Source organism: Ranitomeya imitator, chromosome 5 (genome assembly GCF_032444005.1).
Source record: "Ranitomeya imitator isolate aRanImi1 chromosome 5, aRanImi1.pri, whole genome shotgun sequence".
In the NCBI taxonomy this organism is placed as follows: Eukaryota; Metazoa; Chordata; class Amphibia; order Anura; family Dendrobatidae; genus Ranitomeya; species Ranitomeya imitator.
This window is the reverse complement of record NC_091286.1, coordinates 419,106,757-419,123,458: the sequence shown is the minus strand read 5'-3', so window position 1 is coordinate 419,123,458 and position 16,702 is coordinate 419,106,757. Positions and strand designations below refer to the sequence as shown.

At 44.7% G+C, this 16,702-nt stretch overlaps 1 protein-coding gene across 1 annotated transcript in view; it reads left to right on the top strand.

Moving 5' to 3' along the window:
• Positions 1-1,537, top strand: part of TNK2 (tyrosine kinase non receptor 2) — a 348,026-nt gene extending 346,489 nt beyond the window's left edge. The window contains exon 16 of the mRNA XM_069727059.1: positions 1,171-1,537. Within this exon, the coding sequence (XP_069583160.1) occupies positions 1,171-1,177 (7 nt within the window). The 3' untranslated portion in view covers positions 1,178-1,537. The remainder of the gene's footprint in view (positions 1-1,170) is intronic.
• Positions 1,538-16,702: the final 15,165 nt, after the last annotated feature.

Here is a 16,702-nt window from a genome sequence, read left to right as displayed (position 1 = left end):
ATATATATATATATATATATATATACCTATTCTATGTGTACACATTTATTCTACCTATTCTACTGTAAGCTGTCAGTGTGATTTTACTGTACACTGCACTGAATTGCCGGCTTTTCTCTCTAACAGCGCTGCGTATTCCTCGCAAGTCACACTGCTGGTCCGTGTGTAATCCGTATTTTTGGGGCTTCCATAGACTTTCATTGACGTTTTATTTGCGCAATACGGTGACAAACGCAGCATGCTGCGATTTTCTACGGCCGTAGAAAGCCGTATAATACTGATCAGTAAAATACGGCAGATAGGAGCAGGGGCATAGAGAATAATTGTGCCGTATGTTTTGCGAGTTTTACGAACGTAGTTTCTGCGCTCTTACGTCCGTAAAACTCGCAAGTGTGACGCCGGCCTAATACTGCTGGTTATATTGAAAAAATCTCCCTCTGCTTTATTACCTCTGTGCCCATACCCTGTTTCTGTGGTGCAACACATTTTTTCATGGGTGCACCTGTACCGTATATTCAAATAGCTCTGTTCGTGATACTTGGATTTTGATTGTCATTTAATTGTATTTTATGGTAATTTTATATGGTAAATAAAATATACCCTTTTGTTTAGTACCTTTTTTGTGATTTTTATGCTTCAAGTCATGTGTTCTATAACCTTTTAAAACCCTTCATGAGTCGGTGATTTTCTATTTTTTGCATGTCATTTTTTTTTCATCTTCCTCTTGTAAAAACCAGAACCTTTTTCCATCGATATGTCTAGCATAAAACAAACCCTAATTTTGATGGGGTTTTATTTTTGAATGACACTAATCATTTTACCATATGATGTACTGAAAAAGGAAAAAAAAATAGTGCTGTCAAATGGCAAAAAATGCACAAACAGCAGTTATTCCATCGCTATTGGGTTTAGTTATTACAACGTCCATTGCACTGTGAGAATAACGAACAGGTTAGTACGATTATACTGATAAAACATTGTATAGATTTGTGGGTTGCTTTTTTTAATTACAGGAGTGAAAAAAAATTAAGACATTTGTTAAAAAAAAAAAAAAAAGTCATATTCAAGGTATAAATCCCCTTGACAAGTCCACTTTAATTTTACGAAAACTTCATATTTTTTCTACTTTAGATTTGATTTCCGTTTCTCTCTCTCTGTTTTTTTTTGCAGGCGATGACGTAACACCTTTGTGGAGGTGCATCAAATGTCAAATGCACAACTTTAATCTACCTGGACTAATTTGCTTAAGACATTTATTTACTGAAGGGAACATGATGGTGTGTCCCTAATCTCAGAACCCACCTATAACAGGAGGTTCCTCCACCCTGAAGGGTCAGCTGTTAAACCAACCCAGTGTTCTGTTACATGGACATGTGTTAATGTTGCATTTTCTCTTTTATTGTGTTTTCCCTAGTTGTTTATTTGGAAAAAGTTTTTATAAAAAGATGTGCAATTTTAATATATATATAAAAATATATGAGTATATATATATATATATATAAATGTAAGATATAAAATTTATTTGAAGAAAACCGAACATTGTGGAGATTTTTCTTTTAATCTAATTGTATTGCCTGGGAAAATTTTCAATGATTTTAGAAATGATCAGAAAGCAGTGAATGTAATAAGGGCACATACAGGAATGATAACATGGGAAAGTTAAAGGATTTAAGGACCAGGGGTATTTCTGTTTTAATTTTTGCTCCCCTTCTTCCCACGGCGATAACCTTTTTATTTTTTGGTCAAAATGGCCATGTGAGGGCTTGTTTTTTTGCGGGACAAGTTGTACTTTTGAACAACACCATTGGTTTTACCATGTAGTGTACTCGAAAACGGGAAAAAAAATTCCAAGTGCGGTGAAATTACAAAAAAAGTGCACTCCCACACTTGTTTTTTGCTTAGCTTTTTTTACTAGGTTCATTAAATGCTAAAACTGACCTGATATTATGATTCTCCAGGTCATTACGAGTTCATATACACCAAACATGTCTAGGTTCTTTTTTATCTAAGTGGTGAAAAATTTTGTTTAACCCTCCGTCACATACAATATTCGGACTAACGAGTTCACATACAATGTGCCTGTCAGGCGCCTGCTGGAAAAATACCTATAATATCTAATGTTTGCAATTTCAGTGCTCTAAAAGTGATCAGTGACCTTCATAGGGATGTAATAAAAGAGACTACACATAATCAGTTGCAAAAAAAAACATTTACTTAACATAAAACTAATAACTATGAAATACAAACTTTTCAAAACTCCCGCCAAATAGTCCCCAGTTCGACTCTCTAAAAAAAATGTACAAAGAAAATTTTTGAACACAAACTTAATTTTAAGGTACCTTAAGTACTATTAAAAACATATTCAATCAGAAGTAGATGCTGAGGTTTCCCCAGAAAAGTCACACTTGCAGAGCAAATAGCAAGAATTACACACCATTTTTGCATGTGTCAGGCAAATTGCTTTATGACATTTGAGACATTCATAATTTGAAAGCCTTCTGGTTCCGCTTTCCGTTTGGCAGGTGGTGCATCTCCTTCTTTTGTGAGGTGGTGCAGATGGTGACTTTTCACCATCATCTTCTGGGCGGAACCTTTTGAGCTGAACTTGAAGGCGAGAGGGGATACCGATTGTTTTCACGCTTCTCCTGCGTAGCTCTCCAAGTACTAGTTCATGGGCCAATTTTTTCAGATACAATCGTCTACGGAGTGGTTCAAGCTTGTTTTCAAGATAAATTACTTGTGAATTTATACCACCCAAATTCAACATAGCAAAAAATATGACCATTGGCCAGCGTTTGATGTTTCTGCTGACGTTGAAAGTGGAGCACATCTGATCTGCTGTATCCACACCCCCTTTGGTGGCATTGTAAAATGTAATTATCTCCGGGTTTTTTTCTGCCCCAGTCCCAGGATTGATGGCAGCATCATCATGAAGTGTTGATAGAAGAAGTACGATTTTTTTGGCATGTGGTACATAGGAAACTAAAGCCTTTCCATTATGGAATGCAAACATACTGCTGTACTGTTGTCTCTCTTTCACACTTACAAACTGTGGCGGCAATTCCCTTTTGTTTTTTCTTACAGTTCCCACATATGACAGCTTCTGAATTTTCAGATAATCAATCAGATCACAACTTGTAAACCAATTGTCAGCTGTAATATTGCGACCCGATCCAAATAAGGGTTCAGCCAGTCTTTTTACAACATCAATGGGTTTGTTGCTCACACAGTAAGGACCTTCTGGTTGTTTTCCTGCATAAACTTCCAGGTTGTAAGTGTAGGTCTTACTGGCATCAACAAGGGCATAAATTTTTATCCCATATTTGTTTGGCTTTGATGGAATATATTGACGAAAGGCACATCTACCACGAAAACCAGGGAGCATTTCGTCAATAGTGAGATTCTCTCCAGGGTAATAACTTTGTTTACAGTTTACAACAAATCTTTGAAATATATCACGAATTGGAGCAAGTCGGTCATGTGTTTTGCGTTCGGTTCGGGTAGTTCTGTCGTCAAACTGAAGGCAACGAATTAGAATCTTGAATCTGTTTATGGACATAACAAGGCTAAATTTTTCAACTCCATCCCCATCTTTACCCCAAAGTTCCTCCAAACTTTGTCTATTTGCCCTATAAGCTCCTGCAAGGTACAGTAATCCAAAAAAAGCACGCAGTTCTATTTCATCTGTGGGCTTGATGGTTCTGTTGCAGATGTACTTGTCCTTTATAATGTCTATATATTGGTTGGTATATGTGACAATAGAGTCCAGAATGTCATCTGTAAATATACTGTTCCAGCATTCAACTGCAGTTTTTGCATTACGTGCAGTTCCTATTACTGCAGGAAGGTGAGTAATAATGTTTAAAGGTTCCCTACGTTTTTTCTGGAATGGCTTCTTGTTCCATTTAGTATTTTTATCTTTTCCAATATAATATGATCCAACTTCTTCATCCTCACCACTGTCACCATCTTGCTCTGTTTCAGAATCCAGGACACATTCTTCCACCTCATCATGAGAATCAATCTCACTTTCCTCTCCTAAATCCTCATTCAGTGTGAGGTCTCTATCATCTAACAGCATGTTTGTTACTTCCTCAACATCAAGTTGTTTGGATAAATTGTACATTTTCCTCTCCATTTCAGCAGATAATCTGAAGCAAGAGAAGGAATATGTTAGGGAACTACTGTATATGCCTGAGCAGCACACTTTCTTTTATAAAATCTCCCTTATTTCTATGAAATATCCTCACATTTTGTGCTATACATTCATAAAACAAGCTAAATAAACTATTGTGATGAATAAAAACATAAAATACCAACCTTACTGAATGTGACGTATTCACATACAATGAGCCTGAGAGATCTGTGCAGCTATATCCTCTCCCCTGAAGCTCTGAAATCCAACTGTGATATCAGGTTTCACAGACCTTCAAGAGACAGGAGACTACCTGGAGGGAGGGGGTTTCCTCACAATCTGGTGAGGAAGGAGAAATGAAAGTAAAAGAGAAGCGCCTGTCAGATCAGTTGTATGTGACGGAGGGTTAAAAAAAGACTGCGCCATTTTCTGATACCCGTAGCGTCTCCATTTTTCGTGATCTCGGTTTGGGTGAGGGCTTATTTTTTTGCTTGCCGAGCTGATGTTTTTAATGCTACCATTTTGGTGCAGATACAATCTTTTGATTGCCCGTTATTGCATTTTAATGCATTGTCGCGGCGACCAAAAAAATGTAATTCAGGAGTTTTGACTTTTTTTCTCGCTGCGCCGTTTAATGATCAGGTTAATCTTTTTTTCATCGATAGATCGGGCGATTCTGAACTCAGCGATACCAAACGTGTATGTCTGTTTTTTTTTGTTTGTTATATTTTAAATGGGACAAAAGATGGGTGATCTGAACTTTTATACTTTTTTTTATATTTTTAAAAACTTCTTTTTTTTTTTTTTTCTTTTGGCATGCTTCAATAGTCTCCACGGGAGACTAGAAGCTGACATAAATCTATGGGCTCTGCTACATAAAGGCGATGATCAGATCACCTGTATGTAGCAGAATTACTCACTTGCAATGAGCGCCGACCGACCACTAGGCGGCTCTTATAGCAATTCAACCATAGTGGTCTCCAGGAGACCTCTAGTTGTCATGGCGACCCACAGTCATGTGACACGAGCGCCGATGGGAGCTGATAATAATGCTCTTATTTGACAGCGACATTTAACATGTTAACAGCCATGGGTAAATCGCGATTCTACCCGCGGCTGTTAGGGGCACGTGTCAGCTGATCAGATCAGCTGTCATGTGCCGGTGCCCGCACACCAAACAGGGGGAGGCGTCCAATAATGGACTATGCCCGTCATTGGACGTTAAGGGGGTTAAAGTGGTGACAAAGAAAACATGGAAGGATCTGCAAAGGTACAGCTTCCATATACATTAGACTGTAGTCAGCCAAACCCACTAATTTTTGCGGGACTGACCGACCACCTAATGTACTCTATATGGAGATCTCCCATTGCTCCACAACAATTGAAAAAAGGTACCTAGCAGCAGCCAACTTGACTCTACTCATTTAAAATGCATGAACCGTCTTCTAAGCATTTGCATGTGGGGAGTCGGGTCGATAGCTGCCAGCCAAATAAGTTTTTGGCTGACCGATATCTAGCTTCTATAGTTCCCCTTAAAGGGAACCTGCCAACAGGTTTTCCTCATACAAAGTACGTCCACCACCATTATGGCTTTTATATAGTATACCGAAATGCTGTAAAAAAAAAAAAAAAAAGTCCTCAATCTAGTCTGAATATCCCCAAAAAGACCTTTTATTATGCTCACAGATAGGGTGGTCTGGTCCCATGGGCGTCGCTGGTCTTAACTCTGTTCTGCCTATCTTCTTGTGATCGCTGTCCCCCTTTCCTGCTTCATGTGGATGACACATCCTTCGTCATCCACAGTGTCCCCATCACGCTCCACACAGGCACAATTCTCTCTACCATGTCGTGGGCAGAGCAAAGTACTGTCCTGCACACGTTCTGGCTTTACCTATGGGTCATCAGCTCTCTTTGGCCCTTCCTAGTGTTTGCACAGTATAGTACTTTGCTCTGCCCTCAGCAGGACAGAGAGAGGTGCACCTGCGCAGGAGCATGATGGGGACATCATCCACACGAGGAAGGGAAGGAGGACAGCAAACGCAAGAAGAGAGGAGGTGCCGGATCATTACCAGCAATGCCCATCGTACTGGACCTCTCAGTTATGAGTATAATAAAAGGTCTATTTTGGGATCTGCAGACTGGATTGGGGCCTTTTTTACAGCATTCCTCCGTGCTGTTAAAAAAAAAAAAAGACCTTTATGGTGGAGACCTCACTTTAGATGGGGGGGGGGGGACCTGGTGAGGTTGCGTTTTAATCAGTGCCGTGGCCCTTCATTTTCAGGAATACTTGAGGGCCCAGAGATCAGACCTTTGAAGAATCATGAAGTGATGGCCTATCCCAGCAACATTTGAGAATAACCTTTTCATTTTAAAGGCTTTTAGAAGAATACTTCCTGTAGTTCCCGTTTACCTACCTTCAGGCTCTCAGTAATTGTTCTGAAAACATCCTCTGATACCTGCAACCAATTTAGAGCCAATTTACAGCTTCCCCATTTTTCTCTATTGCCAATAGTGCTTGTTGTGTGAGGAGTGAGATCAGAAGAGAGGAGACATCTGACTGACAGCAGTTTAGACAAAGGTGGGAGCAAACATTGCACCTGGAGGAGAATGCCCACTCATTAGCCCTGAAAGGTTATTTTCTTTAAAACATTAAGGGTAAGTTCACACAGGACGTTTTTGCTGCCTTTTTTATGCAAATTTTCAGCTGCTTTTTACAGTACCAGCAAAGCCTATGAGATTTCAGAAATCTCAGGCACACACATTGGTTTTTTGACGCAGCTTCTTTCCTGCCAAGATGATCAGGTTTTGCTGCAGAAAAAAAAAAGCTGCAAAAACGCCCTGTGTGAACACATAGAAAATACACATGGAAAGCATAATTTCTGTATTTACAGCTGACTAAAAAAATATATAAAGTTGTGTGAAAAAGTGTTTGCCCACTTCCTGATTTCCTGTTATTTTGCATGTTTTTCACACTTAAATGTTTCAGATCACCAAACAAATTTAAATATTGGACAAAGATAACACAAATAAACACAAAATGCAGTTTTAAATGAAGGTCTCTATTAATAGGCTGTGTGCACAAGTTCAGGATTTTTATAGCGAAAAAAACGCGATAAAACCGCGAAAAAAAGCATACATTAAGCATCCTATTATTAGAATGCAATCCGCGGTTTTTGTGCACATGTTACATTTTTTTTCCGCAGCGGAATCGCATTCCGGAAAAAAACGCAGCATGTTCATTCTTTGTGTGGAATCGCGGGGATTCCGCACACATAGGAATGCATTGATCCACTTACTTTCTCTAGTAGCCTTCCATGACAGCCCAGGAGGTTGTCTCCATACCCTAATGGGGGACAGGAAGCACAAGAGGTTAAAATCCCCTCCCACCTCCCATTAACCAGTGTCTTTCCTGTCCCCCATGGGGCATGGAGAGGTTCCTGGTGCGCTGCACGGCCGACTCTGGCAGTGTACCTTATTTATCTTAGCCGGGCATTGGTGGTCGGGCCCCCAGGGCTTCCTCCTCCGTTATGTTCCCGTCTCTTCGGATTCGGGACCGCATTCCCGGTCCTCCTGTGTCCCCTTGCGGGGATAAAGCGGGCCGGTGATCCCATCCCGGAGGCCTCCCTGAGCTCTCCGGCATCTCCCCCTCCTGTGCGCGCTGTTCGGTGACCCAGAAGTCATGTGCCTTTGCTTTCGGGTCGGCGCTCCTGCATAGGAGCGATATCTGTCCGGCGTTATGGACTACCGAACGGCGTGTGAGGCACGCTGCTTCCTCGCACTCCTGTCTGGGACTGCGGAGGGGAAGGGGCGGCTAATTGCCACGTGCTGGTGCAGTCTTATTTTCTATATAAGCTGCGAAGACGTCTCAGGTAAGCCTGCTTAAGCATGGATTCGTCTTGCCCTGCAGCTGCAGAGCCCAGTAAGTGTGGCAGGGATGGGTCCCATTTAAAGGTAGATTCAAGTATACCTTCTTATACCGCTTCCTCTCTCATTTCAGGGAGACAAGCCTGGCCATAAAACCGTTACTAAACGCAAATGTGCTACCTGTAATGTGAAAATGCCCTTAAATTGGGAGAAAAAGTTGTGCCAACCCTGTACGGACAAAGTAATCCGGGCGGAACACCCTTCACTAATTGAAGAAATACGTTCCCTGGTTAGACAAGAGGTCCAGACCTCTTTGGCCACGCTCGCCCCCCCTCCACCGCCACCACCATCCTCACCTGGTCCATCACTTCCCAAAAAGAGAAAGATCCAGGAATATTCTGGGTCAGAGTCTGAAGGTTCTTATACGTCATCTTTAGTCAAATGGGAAGAAGTTTTACCCCATAAATCTGCGGAAATCAGAAAATATCTTTTTTCCTCTGAATACATTGAGGAATTGGTATCCGCAGTGAGGAATACTATGGGGCTATAGGAGGAACTCATTCCTCAGTCTATACAAGACGAGTTATTCGGCATACATACTGAAAAACAACCTGGTTTTCCCGTACATAAAAGTAATATAGACATGATCAATAATGAGTGGGAACTGCCTGAGAAACGGCTAACTACCCCCTCAGACTTTAAACATCGGTTTGCTCTGGATGAGGATTCAATTAAATGGAACATCCCAAAAATAGATGTTCAGGTGGCTAGAGTGGCAAAGAAGACGGCTCTGCCGTTCGAAGACTCCTCCCAGTTAAAGGACCCCTTAGATAGGAAGATTGAGAGCCTTCTCAAAAAGTCCTGGGAAACGTCTACCTCGGCCCTCAGATTCAATATTGCATCCACCTGCGTGGCCCGGTCTCTCTTCCGCTGGATAGAAGAGCTAGGAAACTACATCTCTCAGGGTACTCCGAGAGAGGAAGTTTTGGACTCCTTGCCTATTTTACATAGAGCAACTGGTTTTCTTGCGGACGCCTCACTGGAATCCATCCGTGTGGCCGCCAGATCTTTAGTCCAGACAAGTTCAGCCAGAAGAGCTCTCTGGCTAAAAATGTGGAGTGGAGATGTCACTTCAAAGATAAAACTCTGTTCCATTCCCTTTAAGGGTGACTATGTGTTTGGGCCCTCATTAGATGACATCCTGGAAAAAGCCAGGGACAGAAAGAAAACTCTTCCTGAACAAAGACCTCCCAGGAAGCGTTTTTTTCAAGCCTCCCAGTCCCAGCCCTCCCAAGTTAAGGGAAAAGGAAAAACCGGATGGTGGAGTTATGCCAAGGGGAAACCTAAAAATATCCTTATTCCCCAACAAACACAACAAGAAAAACAATGACTCCGATCCGGTGGGGGGGGGGGGGGGGGGAGTCTTTCGAACTTCATTCACAGTTGGCAAATTATCTCCAACAACCCTTGGTTAGTGAGTGTTATCCAACAGGGTCTTCTGATGGAGTTCGATGCGACTCCTCCCAGGATCTTAAGAGTCACCTCCCCGTCATCTCGGGAGACTCAAAAACTGATTATGTCAGGGTTACAAGATTTACTAAACTCGAGAGCTATTTCGATGGTCCCGGTAAACGAGCAAGGAAAGGGGCATTATTCCCGTATCTTTATGGTAAAAAAGCCTTCCGGGCAAGCTCGGATCATAATAAATCTAAAAGCTCTCAACCAATACATTACTTACCACAAATTGAAAATGGAGTCGGTAAAAACAGCCATCCCTCTGATAGCTCCTCATTCATATATGGCAACAATAGACCTCAAGGATGCCTATTTCCATATTACAATGCATCCTCGTCACAGGAGATATCTAAGATTTGCGGTCCAGTTCAATCACAAAATCTTTCATTTCCAATACAATGTTCTCCCCTTCGGGATCTCCTCGGCCCCAAGGGTTTTCTCCAGAGTCATGGCGGAATCTGTATCTCATATCAGGAACCAAGACGTCGCTATAGTGCCGTACTTGGACGTCCTTTTAATAATTGGTCCTTCCGCCGAAATTCTCAATCAGAGAATTTCCAAAACTCTGCATGCTACAGCTTTTGGGTTGGATACCCAATCTGAAGAAGTCTCATCTATTACCATCAAAGGTGATAAAATTCCTCGGAGTCATTTTGGACTCGGGAAATCAAAAATCTTTCCTACCAGAGGAACACCAGAGGAACCTGATATCCAAGGTCCTAGACTTCAAAAAGCAATGGTCTCCTACTCTGCGGACTGCAATGTCTCTTCTGGGGTCAATGACGGCTTGTATACAATCAGTTCAGTGGGCTCAAGGCCACTCCAGAGTTCTGCAGGCACATATCCTAGGCAACTGGAACGGAAATCCAAATTTCCTGAACAGAAGAGTGTACACTCCAGGGAAAGTAAAAGCTTCGTTAACCTGGTGGGCGATCCAAACAAACTTGCAAAAAGGAGTGGACTGGATCCAAAATCCGCTGGTAACAGTGACAACGGATGCCAGTCAAAAAGGCTGGGGAGCAGTTGTCTCGCAAATCCCATTCCAAGGTCACTGGAATCGGAAAGAAAGCTCCAATTCTTCCAACTTCAGAGAATTGATGGCAGTGGAGAAGGCCCTTCTAGCTGCCAGCAGTCTGATTGTAGGTCAACATGTCAGAGTCTACTCGGACAATATGACGAGTGTAGCGCATCTAAAACAACAGGGGAGTCTGAAGTTCAACCAATTGAGAGCAATATCAAACAGAATTTTTTGCTGGGCAGAGAAACATCTCTCACTATCAGCAATACACCTCAAAGGGTCAGTAAACGTTAATGCGGATCTCCTAAGTCGTCACGATTTACAACCAGGAGAATGGAGCCTGAAGACGGATGTTTTCAGAATATTGATGGACAGATGGGGACTCCCCGACATAGATCTTCTTGCATCAAGCCACAATGCACATGTCAAGAACTATTTCTCTCTAGACCCCAAGGACAGGTCTCAAGGAGTAGACGCCTTTGCTCATACATGGAGGTTCCAACTAGCATACATGTTTCCTCCAATACCGTTACTTGCAAAGACCCTCCGGAAGATCCGAGACGATCAGGTCCCGACTTTCCTTCTGGCTCCGGCATGGCCAAAGAGGAGCTGGTATCACCTCATCAGAGAATTGAAAGTGGATGGTCCAGTCTTTTTTCATACATCAGAAGATCTACTCTTCCAGGGCCCCTTTTATCATCCGAACCCGCAAAAATTCAAGCTGGCAGCCTGGCTATTGAAGCCTAGGTATTAAGAGCTAAAGGTCTTTCAGAGTCCGTAATCTCTACCTTACAGAAATCTAGAAAACCTGTCACCAATGCTATATATTGCAAAATTTGGAAGAGGTTCTCCTCGTGGTGTCATCCTCATAACCCTGACCCTTTCCATCCTAATATCTCACAAATATTAGATTTTCTACAAAAAGGATTGGAGTTGGGGCTGATGCCAAGTACCTTAAAAGTTCAAGTGTCAGCTTTGAGTTCTGTCTTCGAACCAAGACCTTGCAGGTCATCGTTGGATAAAAAGGTTTATGGTCTCAGCATCAAGACATTGTCCAAGACAACAAATCTTTATACCATCATGGGACTTAAACATAGTTCTAAAGGGCCTTATGGCTCCTCCATTTGAGCTGTTATCTTGTTCCTCACAGCTTCTGTCCTGCAAGACCGCCTTCTTAGTTGCAATTTCTACTGCAAGACGAGTGGGGGAAATACAAGCCCTTTCAATTAGAGAACCTTATCTTACCATAAGGGATGATTCCATTGTGTTCCGACCAGATCCATGTTTTCTTCCAAAAGTAGTGTCAGAATTTCACCGATCACAGGATATAGTCCTCCCATCCTGTCACAATACTTCAAATCCGGAAGAACACAGATTTCATACCTTGGATGTACGGCGCATAGTATTACACTACTTGGAACAAACTAAATCCTTCAGAATTGACAAAAATCTCTTCGTTCATCTATCTGGCCGAAACAAGGGCAAAAAGGTAGCGAAGAGTACCACTGCCAACTGGATAAAAAAAGGCCATTACTGAAGCATATCTAGCTCAGAATATTGCGGTTCCTGTGGGCCTAAAGGCACATTCCACCAGATCTACTTCCGTCTCTTGGGCTGAAAGGGCTGGTGCTTCAACAGAGCAGATTTGCAGGGCTGCAACATGGTCTTCTCTGCACACTTTTACTAAGCATTATAGATTGGACTTCTGGTCCAACCGGGATCTTGTCTTTGGCCGGAAGATTCTTCAGGCTGTGGTCCCTCCCTAAATACAGAATTGGTTGGCATTCCTCCTGGGCTGTCGTGGAAGGCTACTAGAGAAAATAGAATTATTCTTACCATTAATTCGGTTTCTAGGAGCCTTCCACGACAACATTAACTCCCTCCCGATGTTCTTGGATATTTTTTCTGAGAACCTAAAAGGTAACCGGTGCTATGGGTTCAGTTGTAAGTCACTGGTTAATGGGAGGTGGGAGGGGTTTTTAACCTCTTGTGCTTCCTGTCCCCCATTAGGGAATGGAGACAACCTCCTGGCCTGTCGTGGAAGGCTCCTAGAAACCGAATTAACGGTAAGAATAATTCTATTTTCTGCATGGCGCTATGCCCACCATACGGGAAGTAACTGGATCATGTGCGGTTGGTACCCAGGGTGGAGGAGAGGAGACTCTCCTCCAGGCCCTGGGAACCATATAATTGGTAAAAAAAAAGAATTAAAATAAAAAAATTGTGATTTCTTTCTCGCTTCATTGGGGGACACAGGTAACCATGGGTGTATGCTGCTGTCGCTAGGAGGCTGACACTATGCAAATAAGGAAAAAATAACTCCTCCCCGGCAGTATACACCCTCCAACAGGCACAAGTCAACTCAGTTTTTTGTTTAGTGTCTATAGGAGGCAGACCTGGATCTAACCACCAGATCCGCTTTATTTTCTTTACAGGGTTGTTGTGAATTTATTAATCATTTTCCCTTTCTTCTTCAGACTTATCTCTACGGGTCCCTGTTTTTCCCACATTTAAGCGACCGAGAGAGCAGTGTGGTACTTCCCGCATCACCCAATCTTGGACCCGCTGACAGGACTTTGTCTTCTGTCACCCTTATGGGTGTTTCAGGGTGACTTCTTGGTGGCCAGTCCTCACCTTTTCCCCTCCTCACCCCTCTCCTCGGAGAGGGCTGAGAGGAAGACGGTGGTCACCGGTGGTGACCTCCCCCCTTCTCATAAGGGGTTGACGCTGTCTTCTGCACCGGGACGGATCTTCAAGCAGGTACAGACCCCCCTCCATCGCCCGCCCGCACCACTCGCCGCTGCAGCATTCACCTAGGGCAGCCATAGGACATTTTGCAGCCATTTATTCAAATCTCGCACCTTTTTTCTCCTTCGCTGCGCACGATTCACTGCCTCTTTTCCTCAGCACAGTGTTTTCTGGCAGGCCACGCCCCTTCTCTCTGGCCTAACCAGACTCCGGCTCTTCACAGCACTGGGCACGCCTCCTCCTGGTCCCAGAGCTTAGATTGGACACTCGGGCGGGACACGCCCCTTCGGGCACTTCAGCCTATCAGGGCGTCGGTTTCGCCTTGTGGCCGGGCCACGCCCCCTTTTCTGCACGACCGAACTTCACGCCAATTACAGGAAGCCCGCAGCTATCGGTTCAGGACAGCTTCCCTCACCGTTCGTGTCGCGTTGCCACGAGGTCTTCCAGGCGGGGTACACAGCTTCCTGTGCTGCCGCTCATTGCTCGGTGTCTGGTAGGCTCTGCACTCCTCCCATGGCCTGTACTTCTCCCCTCAGCAGTATCTCTGCCTTGGCATCCTGCTACAGGTGTCACTCAGTCTCTACCTATGCCCAACCCTGCAGAGGCTCCCGGGCTATATCCCTACGGTGACTCACTACGCTTGTGCAGGCTGTGAGAGAAAGTGGGCTTCAGGCCAGCCATCTCTTTTCTGTCTGTCCTGCAGTCCTTCCACCATGTCTGTCCCTCAGGAAGTCCCTAATACTCGGGATGAGTGCACTCCCCCGGAGTGGGCTGTTGCCTTGTCTCAGTCAGTCTCTGACCTGACCAAAGTGTCTCAGTCCCTGGTACAAGTGCTGGAACTCATTCCGCTTCCATCTGCTGCCACCAGTACCACGAACGCCTCACACGCCGATTCGCTCGCTCCTGACCACGACTCTCACAGGGACAGACTTGAGAAAAGATCCAAGAAGGGGACTCTGTCTAGCTCCTCATCCAGTTCACCGGATCCCACTGCGTCATCCAGAATACCCCGCTCTACCCATTCCCCCCTCCTTGGAGGCGGACGTTGGCTCGGATGTAGCTTCTCAGTCGGAGTCTAACTCGGATGCAGATCAGTCCTCCGGGACGCAGGATATGGTAGATAGCCTTATTTCGGCTATTATTCAAACCCTTGAACTTAAGGAGGAAGATGCAACTTCTCAGGACGACTCCGTTTCATACAAATGGTGAAACGTCCCTCTAGAGTTTTTCCCAATCACAAAGAATTTGAGAACACCACCTCTATAGACACTGGGAACATCCCGGAAAATGTTTTCCTGGAAGAAAACGTCTGGACATCTTATACCCTTTTGATTCAGACCTTGTGAGCAAGTGGTCCGAATCACCGAAAGTAGATCCGCCTGTGTCAACATTATCTTCGCAGACAGTTCTGTCCATTCCTGATGCGACGTCTCTAAAGGATGCTACGGACAGGCAAATTGAGGCTTTAACCAAATCAGCCTTTGAAGCGTCCGGCGCCTCTCTCTGCCCCAATTTCGCCTCCTCTTGGTTGGCGAAAGCCGTATCAGCCTGGGCCAAGATCCAGCAGGGGCATCGTAGCTTTGGCCCCTTCTGAGGAGCTAGCGGATTTAGCGGACCACATTGCCCACGCAGGGAATACCTCTTAAATGCCTCCCTGGATGTGGCTGCTTGCACCGCAAGGGCAAACAGCAACATCATTGCCATTCGTTGAGTCCTTTGGCTGAAAGCGTGGAACGCAGACCCCGCTTCTAAAAAATCCCTCACTGGTCTGCCTTTCCAGGGTTCCAGGCTCTTTGGCACAAAGCTGGACCAGATTATCTCGGACGCACTTCTCTACCTCAATCTATACTTAGGTGCCCCTTCAATAGAAAGGGACCCCAATCCTTTCGCCCCTTTCGGTTCTTCACCTCCTCAGGTGGTTCCTCTCAACAGGACCGTTCTTCTGCCCAAGGGGAACATAGAAAACCTTCCTTCAGGCCTAACCCTCACTGGAGGGCTAAGAGCCGCTCCTCTAAACCTTCGGGATCTCAAGGGCACAGATTTTCTTCAAAATGACGGGTCACCACCACCTGAAAATCTTTCCAGGGTGGGAGGCAGGCTTCTTCTGTTCATGGAGGCTTGGTTATCGGTGATCGACGACGCCTGGGTCAGGGAGATCGATACATCGGGCTGCAAAATAGAATTTTCTTCGCCCCCCAGGAAGACGTTTCTTCCTCTCTCGTCCACCCAAGCAGCCCTCCCATGTCCCAGAGCTTCTCCAGGCCATCGCTTCCCTCCTCGTCTCAGGGGTAATCGTCCCAGTTCCTTACCGCGAGCGGTTTTTGGGCTTTTACTCAAATCTGTTTGTAGTTCCGAAAAAAGATGGCTCTCTTCGACCGATTTTGGATCTCAAGTGGTTGAACCGCCACCTTCGGGTTCGACGCTTCAAAATGGAGTCACTGCGCTCGGTGATCGCTTCCATGGAACCGGGAGAATATCTGTGCTCTGTGGACACTCAGGATGCGTACCTACTAGTGATGAGCGAATATACTCGAGATTTCTCGAGCATGCTCGGGGGTCCCCCGTATTTTTTAGTGCTCGGAGATTTAGTTTTTCTTGCCGCAGCTGAATGATTTACATCTGTTAGCCAGCCAAAGTACATGTGGGGGTTGCATGGTTGCTAGGGAATCCCCACATGTATTTAGACTGGCTAACAGATGTAAATCATTCAGCTGTGGCAAGAAGAACTAAATCTCCGAGCACTAAAAATACTCAGAGGACCCCCGAGCATGCTCGAGAAATCTCGAGTAACAAGTATATTCGCTCATCACTAGTACCTACACATTCCTGTTTGTGTACAGCATCAGAGGTTCCTTCGTTTCGCGATCCAGGAACAACATTACCAGTTCACAGCTCTCCCGTTCGGCCTGGCATCCGCTCCCAGGGTCTTCACGAAGGTAATGGCAGCAGTCATGGCCATCCTTCGATCAAAGGGGATCCTCATAATCCCCTATCTCGACGACCTCCTGGTCCAGGGTCCGTCTCGCCGGGATTGCAGCCAGAGTCTACAGATCACTCTGGACACGCTAATCCATCTCGCTTGGATAATCAACAAAGAGAAGTCCACCTTAATTCCGACCCAACTTCTCGATTTCCTGGGCATGGAATTCGACACCATTCAAGCCCAGGTCTTCCTCCCAAAGGAGAAGTTCCATTCTCTTCGGCAGGGCATCAAAGCCCTAAAGCGCCCTGCCCCTCTGCCTCTACGGCTCGGTATGAGAATACTAGGGAAAATGGTCACTTCCATGGAAGCAGTACCTTATGCTCAGTTCCACTCTCACCCTCCCCAGCTGGCCCTCCTGTCTGCCTGGGAAAGGAGCCCACTTTTCCTAGATTGCCCAGTTCGCCTACCTCTCAATGTGAGACAGTCTCTCACTTGGTGG